The sequence below is a fragment of the Nerophis lumbriciformis genome, linkage group LG20 (assembly GCF_033978685.3).
Source record: "Nerophis lumbriciformis linkage group LG20, RoL_Nlum_v2.1, whole genome shotgun sequence".
Taxonomy (NCBI): Eukaryota; Metazoa; Chordata; class Actinopteri; order Syngnathiformes; family Syngnathidae; genus Nerophis; species Nerophis lumbriciformis.
The window spans coordinates 716,196-735,000 of record NC_084567.2 but is presented as its reverse complement, the minus strand read 5'-3'; the positions used below and the strand labels follow the sequence as shown (position 1 = coordinate 735,000).

The 18,805-nt window shown below is 45.4% G+C and overlaps 2 protein-coding genes and 1 long non-coding RNA gene across 5 annotated transcripts in view; 2 read left to right on the top strand and 1 right to left on the bottom strand.

Annotated features, from left to right (window-relative positions):
* Window positions 1–8,540: 8,540 nt before the first annotated feature.
* On the top strand, window positions 8,541–10,923 carry spinb (spindlin b). 3 transcript variants are annotated; one of them, XM_061979981.2, is made up of 7 exons: window positions 8,541–8,803; window positions 9,228–9,372; window positions 9,437–9,485; window positions 9,552–9,643; window positions 9,703–9,858; window positions 9,932–10,165; window positions 10,231–10,923. In XM_061979981.2, the coding sequence occupies exons 2-7, from the start codon at window positions 9,321–9,323 to the stop codon at window positions 10,428–10,430; spliced, it is 783 nt and encodes a 260-aa protein (XP_061835965.1). In that variant the 5' UTR covers window positions 8,541–8,803; window positions 9,228–9,320; the 3' UTR covers window positions 10,431–10,923. The 3 variants fall into 3 exon arrangements, with proteins under 3 accessions (XP_061835965.1, XP_061835963.1, XP_061835964.1); XM_061979979.2 differs by having other exon boundaries at window positions 8,553–8,803; window positions 9,552–9,646; XM_061979980.2 differs by lacking the exon at window positions 8,541–8,803 and having other exon boundaries at window positions 8,926–9,372; window positions 9,552–9,646.
* Window positions 10,924–10,982: 59 nt separating this feature from the next.
* Window positions 10,983–18,805, bottom strand: part of LOC133619103 (phosphatidylinositol 3-kinase regulatory subunit alpha-like) — a 33,672-nt gene continuing 25,849 nt past the window's right edge. The window contains exons 13-17 of the mRNA XM_061979978.2: window positions 14,275–14,417; window positions 13,910–14,086; window positions 13,688–13,762; window positions 11,960–12,130; window positions 10,983–11,662 (exon numbers count right to left, since the gene is read on the bottom strand). Coding sequence (XP_061835962.2) covers window positions 11,473–11,662; window positions 11,960–12,130; window positions 13,688–13,762; window positions 13,910–14,086; window positions 14,275–14,417 — 756 coding nt within the window. The 3' untranslated portion in view covers window positions 10,983–11,472. The remainder of the gene's footprint in view (window positions 11,663–11,959; window positions 12,131–13,687; window positions 13,763–13,909; window positions 14,087–14,274; window positions 14,418–18,805) is intronic.
* On the top strand, window positions 12,462–13,541 carry LOC140679608 (uncharacterized). The gene is made up of 3 exons (XR_012051011.1): window positions 12,462–12,946; window positions 13,136–13,281; window positions 13,370–13,541. It is a non-coding gene; the product is annotated as an uncharacterized lncRNA (long non-coding RNA).

Here is an 18,805-nt window from a genome sequence, read left to right as displayed (position 1 = left end):
GTAGTGATGACAAACGTCCACGTTTTCAAATGGAGGAGAAAAAAAGTTCCTCCTTTCTGTCTAATACCACATGAAAGTGGTTGGTTTTTGGCATCTTATTTGTCCAGCTTCCATATTCGTTTTTATACACTTTACAAGAAATACATTGGCGGCAAACTCCGTAGCTTGCTAGCTTGTTTGCGCAGGCTTTCGGAGACTCTTATTTTGAAAGCGCAGGCGCGATGGAGCGGCACTTTTATTGTGAAGACAGGAACTGTGCAGTCAGTCTTTAGGCTTTTGACGGGATGTACGGTTGAAATAAAAAAGTGTCTTTTTTCCTTCACACTTTTGATTGATTGATTGGAACTTTTATTAGTAGTTTGCACAGTACAGTACATATTCCTGACCACTAAATGGTAACACCCCAATAAGTTTTTCAACTTGTTTAAGTCAGGTCATGTGACCACCTGGCTCTGTTTGATTGGTCCAACGTCACCAGTGACTGCATCTGATTGGTGGAACGGAGTGAACGTCACCAGTGACTGTATTTGTTGAAACGCAGGCACTATGAAGGTCTGTCTGACAGACCAAAACAAACAAAGCGTGCATTAACAGATCGATAAAAATTAGTAGCGAGTAGCGAGCTGAATGTAGATAAAAGTAGCGGAGTAAAAGTAGCGTTTCTTCTCTATAAATATACTCAAGTAAAAGTAAAAGTATGTTGCATTAAAACTACTCTTAGAAGTACAATTTATCCCAAAAGTTACTCAAGTAGATGTAACGGAGTAAATGTAGCGCGTTACTACCCACCTCTGTTTAAAACCGATGCAAGTCTATCGATGCTAAATTTACAACAGGTTCACATCTTTACTTTAACGTCGCCGTCAAATGATGTGCTTTTAATAAACTCGTTTTTCGGAAAAAAAAAAAAAAAATGTAGAAGTTTATTCCCAGTGTCCTTGTTTCAACTGCACAGCGAATGCAGCACAAAGTGTAAGAGTTTGACTTCAAGCACAGAATGCTGGTCCTTTGCCCCCACTAGTTCATACCTGCCAACTTTTGAAATCAGAAAAACCTAGTAGCCAGGGTCCAAGGGCCGCAGGCCCCGGTAGGTCCAGGACAAAGTCCTGGTGGAGGGTTCAGGGCTTCGCCCCCCGACGCAAAATGATTATTAGCATTCAGACAGGTTAAAATGTTGCTAAAACCATCACTTTTCTATCAGTCACAGTGACTTTTCAAAACAAAAATATTACAGCAAAAATCATATGGGTTGATTGACATGTTTATTCTGTAAGCTAACTTCAATAGTTTGACATTATTTTGACAGTTAATGCCAGTTATCCTGTCAACCTTTCACAAGACTTCAATTTGTTCATTGAAAGTATAAACACTTTTTACAGTAAACAAATGGTAAAACAGTACTAAACAATTCCATTCAAAAAAAAATTGGTGTCATTATTAACTTTCTGTCCAAGCTTGTATAATCTACTGCCTTGTTCAATTGTAAAAAATATTCTGTGCCTAAAATTCACATTTCTATCACAATTATCATACTGTAAACATGGTAAGCTAACTTCATTAAAATTAATAGTCCTGTCAATAGCATGGAATTACAATTCAAATGTAGTTTTTTTGTAAGCCTTTCAAAAGAATTCAAAATATGAAAAATGAATGAAAATTAATTTAAGCCATCAGACACTTGAAAAGTGGCACATCACATCTCTAATGTAATCATTTGAACTTTTCAACAGAAATAGCACTGCAAAAATATTAAGGACATACTTCTGTATTTTGGTATTTATGCTGTCAACATTTAACAAGATTTCTTCAACTTGGACTTGTTTTAAATGTTTTATGCCACTTCAAGTTGTCAAAGACGTGTTGTGAAATACAGCCGACAGGATTGCGCACCAAACACGAAGCAAGGCCAAAGCGCATGCGGTGCAGGAGAACAAAGGACTTCTTTCATTTAAGGTTTGTGATAAACCATCAAACTCATTCGTTAAAAGGACTCTATAGTAATATAAAGTGAGTTTTTCTGGACATTATCATGCAAGAAAAGTTTATTTTTGGGACCGCGATCACCGCGTAATGATTTTTAAAGGTTGCATTACAAACATTTAACTGTCCCATGTGATCAGCCAGTGCGATTGGAAGTCCATGCTCAATTATTGCCTCCGTAAATAAAACTTCGGCATTTATCACATCCAAAGAATCTGTTTGGGCGACGAAAAACGTTGAAAGTTTTCCACTTGTATCGCTAGCAACGGCATTAGACTTGTGTTTTTTTGTCCCAACGTGGTCTTTTACATCGCTAATTCCTCCGTGTCCGATCGAAAAATCTTGTCTGCACAAGGTGCAATTCGCGTAGTTTTCACCCTTTTTTTTTTTTTTAATGAATGAAAAACCGTATTTTTTATCACTGCAACCGTAACCCGGAATAGGTTGATGAAAACCGTACGAATTACAGGAAAACCGGAGTAGTTGGCAGGTATGCTAGTTTGACTTCAAGTACAGAATGCCCCACCTTTGCCCAGGGCCGGCCCGTGGCATAGGCCGTATAGGCAAATGCTAAGGGCGCCGTCCATCAGGGGGCGCCATGCCAGTGCCACAAATGTTGGAGAAAAAAAAAAAGAAAAAAAAGAAAGTTGGTACTATTATTTCTAAATACAAAAAATAATCCCACGTTAATTAAAATGCAAAGTAAAGCCTATTTAATAGAAATATTATTTGTTACAACATTACGCCCCCCCCTCCTCCCTTCCCGTATCATGACTCTTTTTGGACGTCACCACATCAAAAAATCAACACAAGATGTCAAAACGGCCAAAACTGTCAGGTGCCCAGGGAAGAAAAAAGAGAAAAGAAGAGGAGGAGAAACGAGAAAAGACAGAGGTAGCAGGTAGGTAACGTTAGCCTACATGAAATTATTTGTCTGTTACAGAATGTGATAGTAACCTGGCTTGTTAGCATTAAGCTAATGTTACATGATTCGGCAATTGCTAATCAATACATAGCTAGTTCTGTTTTAACGTCGGGTTAATATTGTGGAGGGGGCTAAATTGTTATGGAAAATAATAATGTAATGTTAGGTAATTACTGTACTCCCACCTTACATTCCTCAGGTATTAGATCTTTTAAGCAGGTGTTTTTTGTTTACATTGTTATTGCCTTCTGGTTAGCTAATGTTTGCCCTGCAGGTAATAGTCACTTTTCCACCCATTAGGTATAGTTGTAAGCCTAGTTGTTAAAGTGCACATCATTAATGTTAATTAAGCAATATGTATGTAAAAAATATTGTATTTCATATATTCATTTTTTATTTTTTGCATTCATTTATTTATTCATTTTTTTTTTTTATCTTGTTAACTATTCTGATTGTTAATTTGCTTTCTTTAAGTAAAAAAAAAGGTCAAAGACAAAGCTATTCGGTTTCTTGTGAGTATATACAGTTCACTGCCGATGTGGGGGGGGGCGCCACCTAAAATCTGACTTCAGGCACAGAATGCCCCTCCTTTGCCCCCACTAGTTTGACTTCAAGTACAGAATGCCCCTCCTTTGCCCCCACTAGTTTGACTTCAATCACAGAATGCCCCTCCTTTGCCCCCACTAGTTTGACTTCAATCACAGAATGTCCCTCCTTTTCCCCCACTAGTTTGACTTCAATCACAGAATGCCTCTCCTTTTCCCCCACTAGTTTGACTTCAATCACAGAATGCCCCTCCTTTGCCCCCACTAGTTTGACTTCAAGTACAGAATGCCCCTCCTTTGCCCCCACTAGTTTGACTTCAATCACAGAATGCCCCTCCTTTGCCCCCACTAGTTTGACTTCAATCACAGAATGTCCCTCCTTTGCCCCCACTAGTTTGACTTCAATCACAGAATGCCTCTCCTTTTCCCCCACTAGTTTGACTTCAATCACAGAATGCCCCTCCTTTGCCCCCACTAGTTTGACTTCAAGTACAGAATGCCCCTCCTTTGCCCGTCCTTTTCCCCCACTAGTTTGACTTCAGGCACAGAATGCCCCTCCTTTGTCCCCACTAGTTTGACTTCAAGTACAGAATGCCCCTCCTTTGCTCATCCTTTTCCCCCACTAGTTTGACTTCAGGCACAGAATGCCCCTCCTTTGCCCCCACTAGTTTGACTTCAAGTACAGAATGCCCCTCCTTTGCCCCCACTAGTTTGACTTCAATCACAGAATGCCTCTCCTTTGCCCCCACTAGTTTGACTTCAAGTACAGAATGCACCTCCTTTGCCCCCACTAGTTTGACTTCAATCACAGAATGTCCCTCCTTTGCCCCCACTAGTTTGACTTCAATCACAGAATGTCCCTCCTTTGCCCCCACTAGTTTGACTTCAATCACAGAATGTCCCTCCTTTGCCCCCACTAGTTTGACTTCAATCACAGAATGTCCCTCCTTTGCCCCCACTAGTTTGACTTCAATCACAGAATGTCCCTCCTTTGCCCCCACTAGTTTGACTTCAATCACAGAATGCCCCTCCTTTTCCCCCACTAGTTTGACTTCAATCACAGAATGTCCCTCCTTTTCCCCCACTAGTTTGACTTCAGGCACAGAATGCCCCTCCTTTGCCCCCACTAGTTTGACTTCAATCACAGAATGTCCCTCCTTTGCCCCCACTAGTTTGACTTCAAGTACAGAATGCCCCTCCTTTGCCCCCACTAGTTTGACTTCAATCACAGAATGTCCCTCCTTTGCCCCCACTAGTTTGACTTCAAGTACAGAATGCCCCTCCTTTGCCCCCACTAGTTTGACTTCAAGTACAGAATGCCCCTCCTTTGCCCGTCCTTTTCCCCCACTAGTTTGACTTCAGGCACAGAATGCCCGTTCTTTGCCCCTTCTTTGCCCCCACTAGTTTGACTTCAATCACAGAATGCCCCTCCTTTGCCCCCACTAGTTTGACTTCAATCACAGAATGCCCCTCCTTTGCCCCCACTAGTTTGACTTCAAGTACAGAATTCCCCTCCTTTGGCCCCACTAGTTTGACTTCAAGTACAGAATTCCCCTCCTTTTCCCCCACTAGTTTGACTTCAAGTACAGAATGCCCCTCCTTTGCCCGTCCTTTTCCCCCACTAGTTTGACTTCAGGCACAGAATGCCCCTCCTTTGCCCCCACTAGTTTGACTTCAACTACAGAATGCCCCTCCTTTGCTCGTCCTTTGCCCCCACTAGTTTGACTTCAAGCACAGAATGCCCCTCCTTTGCCCCCACTAGTTTGACTTCAATCACAGAATGCCCCTCCTTTGCCCCCACTAGTTTGACTTCAAGTACAGAATGCCCCTCCTTTGCCTCCACTAGTTTGACTTCAAGTACAGAATGCCCCTCCTTTTCCCCCACTAGTTTGACTTCAATCACAGAATGCCTCTCCTTTGCCCCCACTAGTTTGACTTCAATCACAGAATGCCCCTCCTTTGCCCCCACTAGTTTGACTTCAATCACAGAATGCCCCTCCTTTTCCCCCACTAGTTTGACTTCAAGTACAGAATGCCCCTCCTTTGCCCCCACTAGTTTGACTTCAAGTACAGAATGTCCCTCCTTTTCCCCCACTAGTTTGACTTCAATCACAGAATGCCCCTCCTTTGCCCCCACTAGTTTGACTTCAAGCACAGAATGCCCCTCCTTTGCCCCCACTAGTTTGACTTCAATCACAGAATGCCCCTCCTTTTCCCCCACTAGTTTGACTTCAAGTACAGAATGCCCCTCCTTTGCCCCCACTAGTTTGACTTCAAGTACAGAATGTCCCTCCTTTGCCCCCACTAGTTTGACTTCAAGCACAGAATGCCCCTCCTTTGCACGTCCTTTGCCCCCACTTGTTTGACTTCAATCACAGAATGCCCCTCCTTTGCCCCCACTAGTTTGACTTCAAGTACAGAATGCCCCTCCTTTGCCCCCACTAGTTTGACTTCAAGCAGGCCCGGTCCTCACCAATCTGGCGCCCTAGGCAAGATTTTAGGTGGCGCCCCCCCACATCGGCAGTGAAGTGTATATACTCACAAGAAACCGAATAGCTTTGTCTTTGACCTTTTTTTTACTTAAAGAAAGCAAATTAACAATCAGAATAGTTAACAAGATAAAAAAAATATGAATAAATAAATGAATGCAAAAAAAAAAAAATGAATATATGAAATACAATATTTTTTACATACATATTGCTTAATTAACATTAATGATGTGCACTTTAACAACTAGGCTTACAACTATACCTAATGGGTGGAAAAGTGACTATTACCTGCAGGGCAAACATTAGCTAACCAGAAGGCAATAACAATGTAAACAAAAAACACCTGCTTAAAAGATCTAATACAAATGTCCCTGAGGAATGTAAGGTGGGAGTACTGTAATTACCTAACGTTACATTATTATTTTCCATAACAATTTAGCCCCCTCCACAATATTAACCCGACGTTAAAACAGAACTAGCTACTTTTTGATTAGCAATTGCCGAATCATGTAACATTAGCTTAATGCTAAAAAGCCAGGTTACTATCACATTCTGTAACAGACAAATAATTTCATGTAGGCTAACGTTACCTACCTGCTACCTCTGTCTTTTCTCGTTTCTCCTCCTCTTCTTTTCTCTTTTTTCTTCCCTGGGCACCTGACAGTTTTGACCGTTTTGACATCTTGTGTTGATTTTTTGATGTGGTGACGTCCAAAAAGAGTCATGATACGGGAAGGGAGGGGGCGCACCGTGCGGGGGTGGGGGGGGGGGGCGTAATATTGTAACAAATAATATTTCTATTATATAGGCTTTACTTTGCATTTTAATTAACGTGGGATTATTTTTTGTATTTAGAAATAATAGTACCAACTTTTTTTTTCTCCAACATTTGTGGCACTGGCGTGGCGCCCCCTGATGGACGGCGCCCTTAGCATTTGCCTATACGGCCTATGCCACGGGCCGGCCCTGACTTCAAGTACAGAATGCCCCTCCTTTGCCCGTCCTTTGCCCCCACTAGTTTGACTTCAATCACAGAATGTCCCTCCTTTGCCCCCACTAGTTTGACTTCAATCACAGAATGTCCCTCCTTTGCCCCCACTAGTTTGACTTCAATCACAGAATGTCCCTCCTTTGCCCCCACTAGTTTGACTTCAATCACAGAATGCCCCTCCTTTTCCCCCACTAGTTTGACTTCAATCACAGAATGTCCCTCCTTTGCCCCCACTAGTTTGACTTCAATCACAGAATGTCCCTCCTTTTCCCCCACTAGTTTGACTTCAAGTACAGAATGTCCCTCCTTTGCCCCCACTAGTTTGACTTCAATCACAGAATGCCCCTCCTTTTCCCCAACTAGTTTGACTTCAAGTACAGAATGCCCCTCCTTTCCCCGTCCTTTGCCCCCACTAGTTTGACTTCAGGCACAGAATGCCCCTCCTTTGCCCCCACTAGTTTGACTTCAAGTACAGAATGCCCCTCCTTTGCCCCTCCTTTACCCCCACTAGTTTGACTTCAATCACAGAATGTCCCTCCTTTACCCCCACTAGTTTGACTTCAATCACAGAATGTCCCTCCTTTGCCCCCACTAGTTTGACTTCAATCACAGAATGTCCCTCCTTTGCCCCCACTAGTTTGACTTCAAGTACAGAATGCCCCTCCTTTGCCCGTCCTTTGCCCCCACTAGTTTGACTTCAATCACAGAATGTCCCTCCTTTGCCCCCACTAGTTTGACTTCAAGTACAGAATGCCCCTCCTTTGCCCCCACTAGTTTGACTTCAAGTACAGAATGCCCCTCCTTTGCCCGTCCTTTGCCCCCACTAGTTTGACTTCAATCACAGAATGTCCCTCCTTTGCCCCCACTAGTTTGACTTCAAGTACAGAATGCCCCTCCTTTGCCCCCACTAGTTTGACTTCAATCACAGAATGTCCCTCCTTTGCCCCCACTAGTTTGACTTCAATCACAGAATGTCCCTCCTTTGCCCCCACTAGTTTGACTTCAATCACAGAATGTCCCTCCTTTGCCCCCACTAGTTTGACTTCAATCACAGAATGTCCCTCCTTTGCCCCCACTAGTTTGACTTCAATCACAGAATGTCCCTCCTTTGCCCCCACTAGTTTGACTTCAAGTACAGAATGCCCCTCCTTTGCCCCCACTAGTTTGACTTCAAGTACAGAATGTCCCTCCTTTGCCCCCACTAGTTTGACTTCAAGTACAGAATGTCCCTCCTTTTCCCCCACTAGTTTGACTTCAATCACAGAATGTCCCTCCTTTTCCCCCACTAGTTTGACTTCAATCACAGAATGTCCCTCCTTTGCCCCCACTAGTTTGACTTCAAGTACAGAATGTCCCTCCTTTGCCCCCACTAGTTTGACTTCAATCACAGAATGTCCCTCCTTTGCCCCCACTAGTTTGACTTCAATCACAGAATGTCCCTCCTTTGCCCCCACTAGCTTCGCCTTGTCGTAGGCACGACGCTCAAAGAGGCGTGTCCATTTTCCTATTCCTCCCAAAGGGCGGGACTTCGGTGGAAGAACACTGGCTTCCGGTTTTTAAGAGAGAAGTTGTCCGAGTGTAGAATATCCCCTTTACGTGCAGTGCACTTTTCGTAAAAAAACAACCCTAAATGGATTATTTGGGCCAAAGGTTAGTCCTCGATGGGCTCGTGTTGACCCGGATTTGAAGCCACGAGCGCACCGCGTTGTGTGAATGCTTTTACTTTGGAGGCAGCGCGGCCTCACTTCCGCTGCGTCTGCCTGTTAGCGCGGCTAGCTTGGCGCACGGGCGACCCTGGCGGTGGCGAAGAGGATCAATTGGATCCCCCCGGAGGTTCGATCACGTCGCGCGGCGCAGCTCGCTCGTCTTGTCGGTAAGTGGAACGCGACACTTGACGGCCTTCGCGAGGGCCAATTCGCGGGCTTTGCCTCCTTATCGCCCGTTTTTTTTTTGGCGGTCTCAGCCTCCCCGCCCCCCTCCCCTTTGTTCACTGGATGCTACCTTTGTGATGCTAACGCGGCTAGCAGCGCGGGTGCAAACACGTCACTTTTTCATCTTTTCCGAGCGCGCGCCGAGGGGCTGTGACGTCACGGCCACTAGAAAACACGTCGCCGCGTGACAGTAACGACGTGCGACGCGTGTGTGACGTCATATCCTGCTGTTTCTGCGGCGGCGGCGAAACCCTTCCAGACGTGCAGTCCTCGGGGAAAGTCTGGACCTAGTCCTGGTTCTAGACCTAGACCTAGTCCTGGTTCTAGTCTTAGTGGATAAGGAAAGTTTGTGTTTGTTGCCAACAGCTGGACGAGGTCTTTCCCCAGGCTGGATGTTTCCTGGCCCAGTCTAATTCCTGGTGCTCCCCTCCCCCCTCCCCCTCCCCCCCTGGTGTATGAATGAAGACCCCCTTCAAGAGTCCAGAGGCCGCACGGCCCCGAGCGGACGAAGGTGAGCCAGCGAGCGAGCGTGGTGTTTTTTCCCTCCCTCGTCCTCACGCCGTTTTGTCTTCCAGGACATTCCGGCGTGTCCGGCAGCATGATGAAGAAGAAGAACCCACACAAGTGAGACACGGGAAGTGATTTGTGTGTGCGTGGGTCAGGTGTGTTGACAGGAAGTGTGTTTGGCAGGAAGCAGAGGTGCGTGGCGCCCGCTAGATCTTTGTCGCCGCCCCCCAAGAGGACCATGGTGGGATGCCGGATCCAGCACGTGTGGAAGGAAGGCAGTAAGTCACATGTTAGCGTTGTGTTGACCAGGTGTTGAGCAGGTGTCGACGTGCAGGCAAGTCGTCCCAGTGGAAGGGGACGGTCCTGGACCAGGTGCCGGTCAACCCGTCGCTCTACCTCATCAAGTACGACGGCTTCGACTGCATCTACGGCCTGGAGCTGCACAGCGACCAGCGCGTCCTCGGCCTGGAGGTGCTCTCCGACGCCGCAGGTGAGGAGCGCCGCCCCGGCTCGCACCGAGCGGCGCTCACGCCGTCTCCTCTCTTTCTTTTTTTTTCCCGCAGCCGCGGCGAGGGTGAGCGACGCGCCGCTGGCCGACGCCATGATCGGGAAGGCGGTGGAGCACATGTTCGAGACGGAGGACGGGCCCAAGGAGGAGTGGCGCGGCATGGTCCTGGCCCGGGCGCCCATCATGACGTCGTGGTTCTACATCACCTACGAGAAGGACCCGGTGCTCTACATGTACCAGCTGCTGGACGACTACAAGGAGGGCGACCTGCGCATCATGCCCGACTCCAGTGAGTGGCGCCCGAACGTGAGCGCACGTGCCGCTAACCTGACCCGCTGCTTCCTGTGCGTGCAGACGACAGCGTGGCGACGGAGCGCGAGCCCGGCGAGGTGGTGGACAGCCTGGTGGGCAAGCAGGTGGAGTACGCCAAGGAGGACGGCGGCAAGCGCTCCGGAATGGTCATCCACCAGGTGGAGGCCAAGCCCTCCGTCTACTTCATCAAGTTCGACGACGACTTCCACATCTACGTCTACGACCTGGTCAAGACGTCCTAAAGACTCCGCCTACACCACCCTTAAAACTCCCACGAGGACGTTTGTTGTTCTTTTTAGAACACTACCACTTCAACTCGTCTTAAGCCCCGCCCCTTTTGGATTACATCAACGGCCACCGTCCAATCACAGGCTGTTCTCCCGCGACAGGACGCCCTTGTCAGTTAGATAGCTAGCAGTTTCACATTCGTGATGTCATCAGTGGCACGGAGCCAATCACAGCTCTCGACTGCTGGCCCCGCCCACATCCCCCTCACCTGCATCGTTGTGTCATCACTCAGCTCGTTAGCGGAACAAAGGGAAGATAGTTGTCTGATGGGGCGGGGCGTACCCACAATGCTTTGTGGCACAGCGGAGGTGTAAATAGGTGTTGCATGTTCCGTGTCGTCTTTCTTTTGGGGACAAAAGTTGTCGTGTTTTGTTTGGATGAAATGTTTCGTTACAAAAAAAGAAAAGTGTGCCAACGCCAATAAACTTTTTGTTGTTTTTCCACTCACCGCCCGCTCTCTTTTCTTCCGTCGCTCACCAGCGCAGTGAAAACGTGACGGCACCACGCAGCGAAAAGTCTTTTATTGACACAAAGTTGATTAGGTGAAAAACATTTCAAAATAAGAGCATGGTGAAAGCACAGGTGGTTGCCGCGGCAACGGGTGTTAAAATACTGGACTCCAAACGTTAATGCGCCGGAAAAGCAAAAGTGTTTCGTGACGGGATGTTCGGACGGCGCCCAAAGAAGGGGCGGAGTCTTTGGAGTTAGCTCAGTCAGAGGCCGCCGCGTCAGTACCTCATTTTGACAGGGAAGGCGGGTCCAAAGTCCTCCGTCATAGTTCCAGTTTGGACAGGAAGCACAAGTCGGACGTGTTGGAAAGGGGGCGTGTCAGCGGCGCTGCTGGCTGTAGAGGGGGAAGTCGGCCATGTTGGAAAGGGGGCGTGTCAGCGGCGCTGCTGGCTGTAGAGGGGGAAGTCGGCCATGTTGGAAAGGGGGCGTGTCAGCGGCGCTGCTGGCTGTAGACGGGGAAGTCGGCCATGTTGGAAAGGGGGCGTGTCAGCGGCGCTGCTGGCTGTAGACGGGGAAGGCCAGCGTGACGTTGAGAGAGTCGTTGTGTTGCACCAGTGAGGTGTGCTGGTAGTGCAGCACCAGCTCCTTCAGGGACGAGTACAAGTTGTACGGCTCAGCGAAGCCGAAGCCCGTACTCGTCTTGTTGATGACGCAGTGCTTCACCTCGCCGTCCACCCTGGAACACACACACACACACACACACACACACACACACACACACACACACACACACACACACACACACACACACACACACACACACACACACACACACACACACACGGTAAGATTGACTGCAGATCAGTGCTTGGAGCAGCATCATGAGACAGTGTAGTAGAGCAGGTATGTTTGAATAGTAACACTGTGTGTGAAAGACATACAGTAGTGTAGTAGAGCAGCTATGTTTGAATAGTAACACTGTGTGTGTAGAGCAGGTATGTTATAATAGTAAGAGTGTGTGTGAGAGACGTACACCACAGAGCAGGCGTAGCAGCCCTGCTTGCTGCTGTCTCGCACCAGGAAGGTTCCATCCTTCTTGCTGCGCAGCAAAGATTCAGCCTGAAGGCGGTTGATGTTTCCAAGTCGCCACAGTCGCTCGTCATGGTGAGGAAGGTCCTCCTCATCCTCCACCATGCTGTACTCGCTGCACACACACACACACACACACACACACCTGAGTCGTGGTAGACAACACCTGACATAGCTCCCTGAACACAACACAGCACTCATGACAACACCCAGGCTGAGTGGTGAGTTCAGGTGTCAATCGGGAATTTGGATGTCAACCGGCGGTGAGTTCGGGTCTCATTTGGGAATTTGAGCTTCAGTCGGTGAGTTCAAATGTCAGTGGTGCGTTCAGGTATCAGTCAATGGTGATTTTAGGTGTCAGTCAGTGGTGCGTTCAGATGTCAGTGGTGAGTTTGGGTGTCAGTGGTGAGTTCAAGTGTCAGTCAGTGGGGAGTTTGGGTGTCAGTGGGGAGTTTAGGTGTCAACAGTGCGTTTGGGTGTCAGTGGTGAGTTCAAGTGTCGGTCGGTGGTGAGTTTAGGTGTTAGTGGTGAGTTCAAGTGTCAGTCAGTGGGGAGTTTGGGTGTCAGTGGTGAGTTCAGGAGTCAACAGTGAGTTTGGGTGTCAGTGGTGAGTTCAAGTGTCAGTCAGTGGTGAGTTTGGGTGTCAGCGGTGAGTTCAGGTGTCAACAGTGAGTTTGGGTGTCAGTCAGTGGTGAGTTCAAGTGTCAGTCAGTGGTGAGTTTAGGTGTCAACAGTGCGTTTGGGTGTCAGTGGTGAGTTCAAGTGTCAGTCGGTGGTGAGTTTAGGTGTTAGTGGTGAGTTTTGGTGTCAGTAGTTAGTTTAGGTGTCAGTCAGTGGTGAGTTTAGGTGTCAAGTCAGTGGTGAGTTTAGGTGTCAGTAGTGAGTTTAGGTGTCAGTGGTGAGTTTAGGTGTCAGTCAGTGGTGAGTTTAGGTGTCCAGTCAGTAGTGAGTTTTGGTGTCAGAAGTGAGTTTAGGTGTCAGTCAGTGGTGAGTTTAGGTGTCAGTGGTGAGTTTAGGTGTCAGTCAGTAGTGAGTTTAGGTGTTAGTGGTGATTTTAGGTGTCAAGTCAGTGGTGAGTTTAGGTGTCAGTGGTGAGTTTAGGTGTCAGTGGTGAGTTTAGGTGTCAGTAGTGAGTTTAGGTGTCAGTGGTGAGTTTAGGTGTCAGTCAGTAGTGAGTTTAGGTGTTAGTGGTGATTTTAGGTGTCAAGTCAGTGGTGAGTTTAGGTGTCAGTAGTGAGTTTAGGTGTCAGTCAGTAGTGAGTTTAGGTGTCAGTAGTGAGTTTAGGTGTCAGTCAGTAGTGAGTTTAGGTGTCAGTCAGTAGTGAGTTTAGGTGTCAGTCAGTAGTGAGTTTAGGTGTTAGTGGTGATTTTAGGTGTCAAGTCAGTGGTGAGTTTAGGTGTCAGTCAGTGGTGAGTTTAGGTGTCAGTAGTGAGTTTAGGTGTCAAGTCAGTGGTGAGTTTAGGTGTCAGTGGTGAGTTTAGGTGTCAAGTCAGTGGTGAGTTTAGGTGTCAGTGGTGATTTTTGGTGTCAGAAGTGAGTTCAAGTGTCAGTCAGCATTGAGGTCTTTGAGATACTCTGCTGAGGAGGTTTACACGAGGTCCCAGACATCTGCCGCTGAAACGTACCGACTCACTTGAACGCCCCAGCGTGACCTAACAAGTGTCAACTTACTCTTCTGTGGTCTCGTTCTTCAGACCTAACCACTCGTTCAACTTCCTCTGACGGACCCCCTTCTGTGTCAGCCACCTGCACACACACACACACACACACACACACACACACACACACACACACACACACACACACACACACACACACACACACACACACACACACACAGGTGAGCAACATGCTAGTCCCAGTACAGTGCAGGTCCTGAGGTAGGTGGCCTACATGAGGTACTGGTCTCTGGTCTTGCGCAGCTGGATGAGGTCTGGCTTGATGCTGTTCATCTTCTTGTCGATCTCTCTGTAGTCCGCCGCCTGCTTCTTCAGGTCCACCTCCAGGTGGCGCTTGCTGTCCACGATCTCGCTGATGCGTGACCTCAGCTTGTCGTAGTTCTCCACGATCCTGGGCACACGGGACACAAGTCTTGCGGTCAAAGTCCGCCGGTGGATCCAAGAAGGCGGGAACACGTGACCAGAGAGACGTGGTCATGTGACGCCACGTCCCCAACAGCCGCCGCTTGGCACGCAATGCTCTTTTTGGGGCCGGGTTTCCATGGCAACAGCTGCACAGTTGCCACGGCAACAGCCTACCTCTGGATTTCCTTGTCGTTGCCCTCCCGGCGGAACTTCTCGATGTACTCCTTGCTGAAGCGCTCCTGCGTCTGACACTGCTCCTCAAAGATCTTGATGGTCTCGTTGAAGGCCTCGATGGCCGTCCGCTTCATCTGGATCTCCTGCGGGCCCACAAGTCGCTGTCACAACACCGCATACTTCCCGTCTGACGTGGAGCCACGTTGAGCTGGCGGCTAACGTCCCTCTACACTTGTAACATGGCAGCAAATAAAGGTTTACTACAAGTAGGGCTGAAACGACGCGTCGACGTCATCGGTTACGTAAATACGTCGAGGACGTTTTTGTTCGTCGACGCGTCGCATATTTACGTCACACTACCGTCATGGCGGAGCGCAAAGCAGACGATGCGAGCGGTGCGAGCAAGGGGAAAAAAACACGCCAAAAGTCGTCAAAAGTGTGGGAGTATTTCAATAAACGGCCTAAGAAGAAACGCTACTTTTATCTACATTCAGCTCGCTACAAATTTTTATCGATCTGTTAATGCACGCTTTGTTTGTTTTGGTCTGTCAGACAGACCTTCAAAGTGCCTGCCTTACTGGTGACGTTTCACTTCGTTCCACCAATCAGATGCAGTCACTGGTGACGTTGGACCAATCAAACAGAGCCAGGTGGTCACATGACCTGACTTAAACAAGTTGAAACAAGTTATTGGGGTGTTACCATTTAGTGGTCAATTGTACGGAATATGTACTGTACTGTGCAATCTACTAATACAAGTTTCAATCAAAAGTGTGAAGGAAAAAAGATACTTTTTTATTTCAACCGTACACCCCGTCAAAAGCCTAAAGAGTGACTGCACAGTTCCTGTCTTCACAATAAAAGTCCCGCTCCATTGCGCCTGCGCTTTCAAAAAAAGAGTCTCCGAAAGCCTGCGCAAACAAGCTAGCAAGCTACGGAGTTTGCCGCCAATGTATTTCTTGTAAAGGGTATAAAAACGAATATGGAAGCTGGACAAATAAGATGCCAAAAAACAACCACTTTCATGTGGTATTAGACAGAAAGGAGGAACTTTTTTTCTCCTGCATTTGAAAACGTGGACGTTACCAGCACTGCTTCCTGATTACAATCAATGCAAGTCATCAGAATCAGGTAATACACCAACTTATATTCTTGTCTTCATGAAAGAAAGGAATCTATATGTGTTAAACATGCATGTATATTCATTAAAACACCTTTAACATGTAAACAAAAACGGCAAAATAAATAAATATAAATTATATACTGTATATATCAATGTATATATATATGATATGTGTGTGTATGTTACTCAGTACTTGAGTAGTTTTTTCACAACATACTTTTTACTTTTACTCAAGTAAATATTTGGGTGACTACTCCTTACTTTTACTTGAATAATAAATCTCTAAAGTAACAGTACTCTTACTTGAGTACAATTTCTGGCTACTCTACCCACCTCTGCTAATAATGTTGTTGTATGCACACTGTGTCGAGCGGAAATGGCCTGTCATAGCAGCACAACGGCAGCGTTCTTGCCATCACCATCAACTAGTCAATCGTCCGCGTGAGTATACGTTGTCATCATTACACAAAAAACATGAATGTGTCATTTGTATCTGCGTTGTAAATTCATAAACTAAAGCACCGTTTCGCTCTGAGGAGAGTTTGGCGTGCCTGTTCAGTGTTTACAAAGACGCGCTCCTCTTTAACGCTAACGTTAATTAGTTGTGCAAATACCTTTTACAACATTAACAGTTACATATACTATGTACAAACGAACAATTAACTTTCACTTTAATCATACTATCATTGTTGTGTTATTAAGCAAAATAAGCAAAAGTTTTACTTTTGTTGAAATGTTTACACTGTTACAGAATATTTAGTTTTGCACTTTTTTGTATTGGATGTTTATCTTTATTTTTGCACATTTTAAAGCAAAATAAGCAATACTTTTACTTTAGAAATGCTTAAACTATTGCAGAATATTAAGATTTGCACTGGATGTTTACTTTTATATTTGCACATTAAAAAGCAAATAAGCTACTTTTAATTTTGTTAAATGTTAAAGTTTTAAATGTTTACATTGTTACAGAATATTTTGTCATGTTGTTGTCAATGTTGACTGAGTGGCCATACCTTTTTTTTTTGTAAATAAAAGCCATGCCTTTTGAAAAAACTGGCCTACATTTATTTTTTCATCTTCATTTTAAATAAAAAAATAATCGGTAAAAGGAAAAATAATCTATAGATTAATCGAAAAAATAATCTATAGATTAACCGATTAATCGGGAAAAAAATAATCTATAGATTAATCGAAAAAAATAATCTATAGATTAATCGATAGAAAAATAATCGTTAGCTGCAGCCTTAACTACAAGTATCACTGAGGACGTAAACATGTTCCACAACACGTGGTAGGAGGATACAGTTAGCCATGTTGATACCAGAGACTACATACAGTGATCAGGGGAATATCAATATCACAAATGTTTGCTGGGGAAATAAGTTCTTGCACACAGGAGGACTTTAAGACTGTTAGGATAATATTATCACGCACACTACGTTATGTTCAAGGACACAACATCTTTGCAAATACACACATTCTCTCTCAGCACACACACACACACACAAGTTAACTTTCAGTTTCGCTCTCCGCCAAGGCTGGGCAGCAAGATGGACAAAAGCATATGAGGAGAGCAAGCGTCCTTCAGAGAACTCTCCGGACTTTAGACAGCTGCAGTGTGAATATTACTACACTTTGTAGAAGATATTGCTGATCATCAATTGTCGTCACCTCGCTTTATTCAGACAGCCTTCACAATAAAAGACTCTGGGAGGGACCCGATAGAAGCATGTTGAAATAAATAGCTAGCACCAGTAAATCAACAAGTAGATTATATTTTTACAAACCTTAAAAGCAGTGAAGTTGTGTAAATGGTCAATAAAAAGAGAATACAACAAATAGACTGCAAAGACAAGATATTTCATGTTCACACTGACAAACGTCTTTTATTTTTGCAAATAATCATCAACTTAGAATTTAATGGCAGCAACATGTTTCAAAAAAGCTGGCACAAGTGGCAAAAAAAGAGTGAGAAAGTTGAGGAACGCTCATCAAAGACTTATTTGGAACATCCCACAGGTGAGCAGGCTAATTGGGAACAGGTGGGTGCCATGATTGGCTATAAAAGCAGCTTCCATGAAATGCTCAGTCATTCACAAACAAGGACGGGGGCGAGGGTCACCACTTTGTCAACAAATGCCTGAACAAATTGTTTAAGAACAACATTTCTCAACAAGGAATTTAGGGATTTCACCATCTCATCAAAAGGTTCAGAGAATGTGGAGAAATCACTGCACGTAAGCCATGATATTACGCACCTTGGATCCCTCAAAAAGCCACATCGGTGTGTAAAGGATATCACCACATGGGCTCAGGAACACTTCAGAAACCCACTGTCAGTAACTACAGTTGGTCGCTACATCTGTAAGTGCAAGTTAAAGCTCTACTATGCAAGGCGAAGGCCATTTATCAACAACACCCAGAAACGCTTTGCTGGGCCCCGAGCTCATCTAAGATGGACTGATGCAAAGTGGAAAAGTGTTGATGAGTCCACATTTCAAATTGTTTTTGGAAACTGTGGATCAAAGAGGAAAAGAAGCATGGGGACTGTTGTAGGGTGAAAGTGTAAAAGGCAGCATGTGTGATGGTATGGGGGTGTATTAGTGCCCAAGACATGGGTAACTTACACATCTGTGAAGGCACCATTAATGCTGAAAGGTACATACAGCTTTTGGAGCAACATATGTTATCATGGACGCCCCTGCTTATTTCAGCAAGACAATGCCAAGCCAGGTGTTACAACAGCGTGGCTTCATAGTAAAAGAGTGTGGGTACTAGACTGGCCTGCCTGTAGTCCAGACATTGAAAATAAAATATGAGAAGGGAGACTGTTGAACAACTTAAGCTGTACATCAAGCAAGAATGGGAAAGAATTCCACTTCAAAAATGTGTCTCCTCAGTTCCCAAACCTTTACTGAGTGTTGTTAAAAGGAAAGGCCATGTAACACACTGGTAAAAATGCCTTTTTTGAAACAAGTTCATGATTATTTGCAATAATAAACATGAAATATCTTGTCTTTGCCGTCTGTTTAATTGAATATAAGTTGAAAAGGATTTGTTGTATTCTCTTTTTATTGACCATTTACACAAGCTGACAACTGCACTGCTTTTGGCTTTTGTAAATAGCAAATCAAATATTGTTTATAGTTTTTAGGCCATAAGTGTCCACACCAGCACACCAGCGAGGACATACTTGCCAACCTTGAGACCTCCGATTTCGGGAGGTGGGGGTGGGGGTCGTGGTCGGGGGTGGGGCAGGGGCGTGGTTAAGATATATGTATAAGAAATACTTGACTTTCAGTGAATTCTATATATATATATATATATATATATATATATATATATATATATATATATATATATATATATAAATAAAATAAATACTTGAATTTCAGTGTTCATTTATTT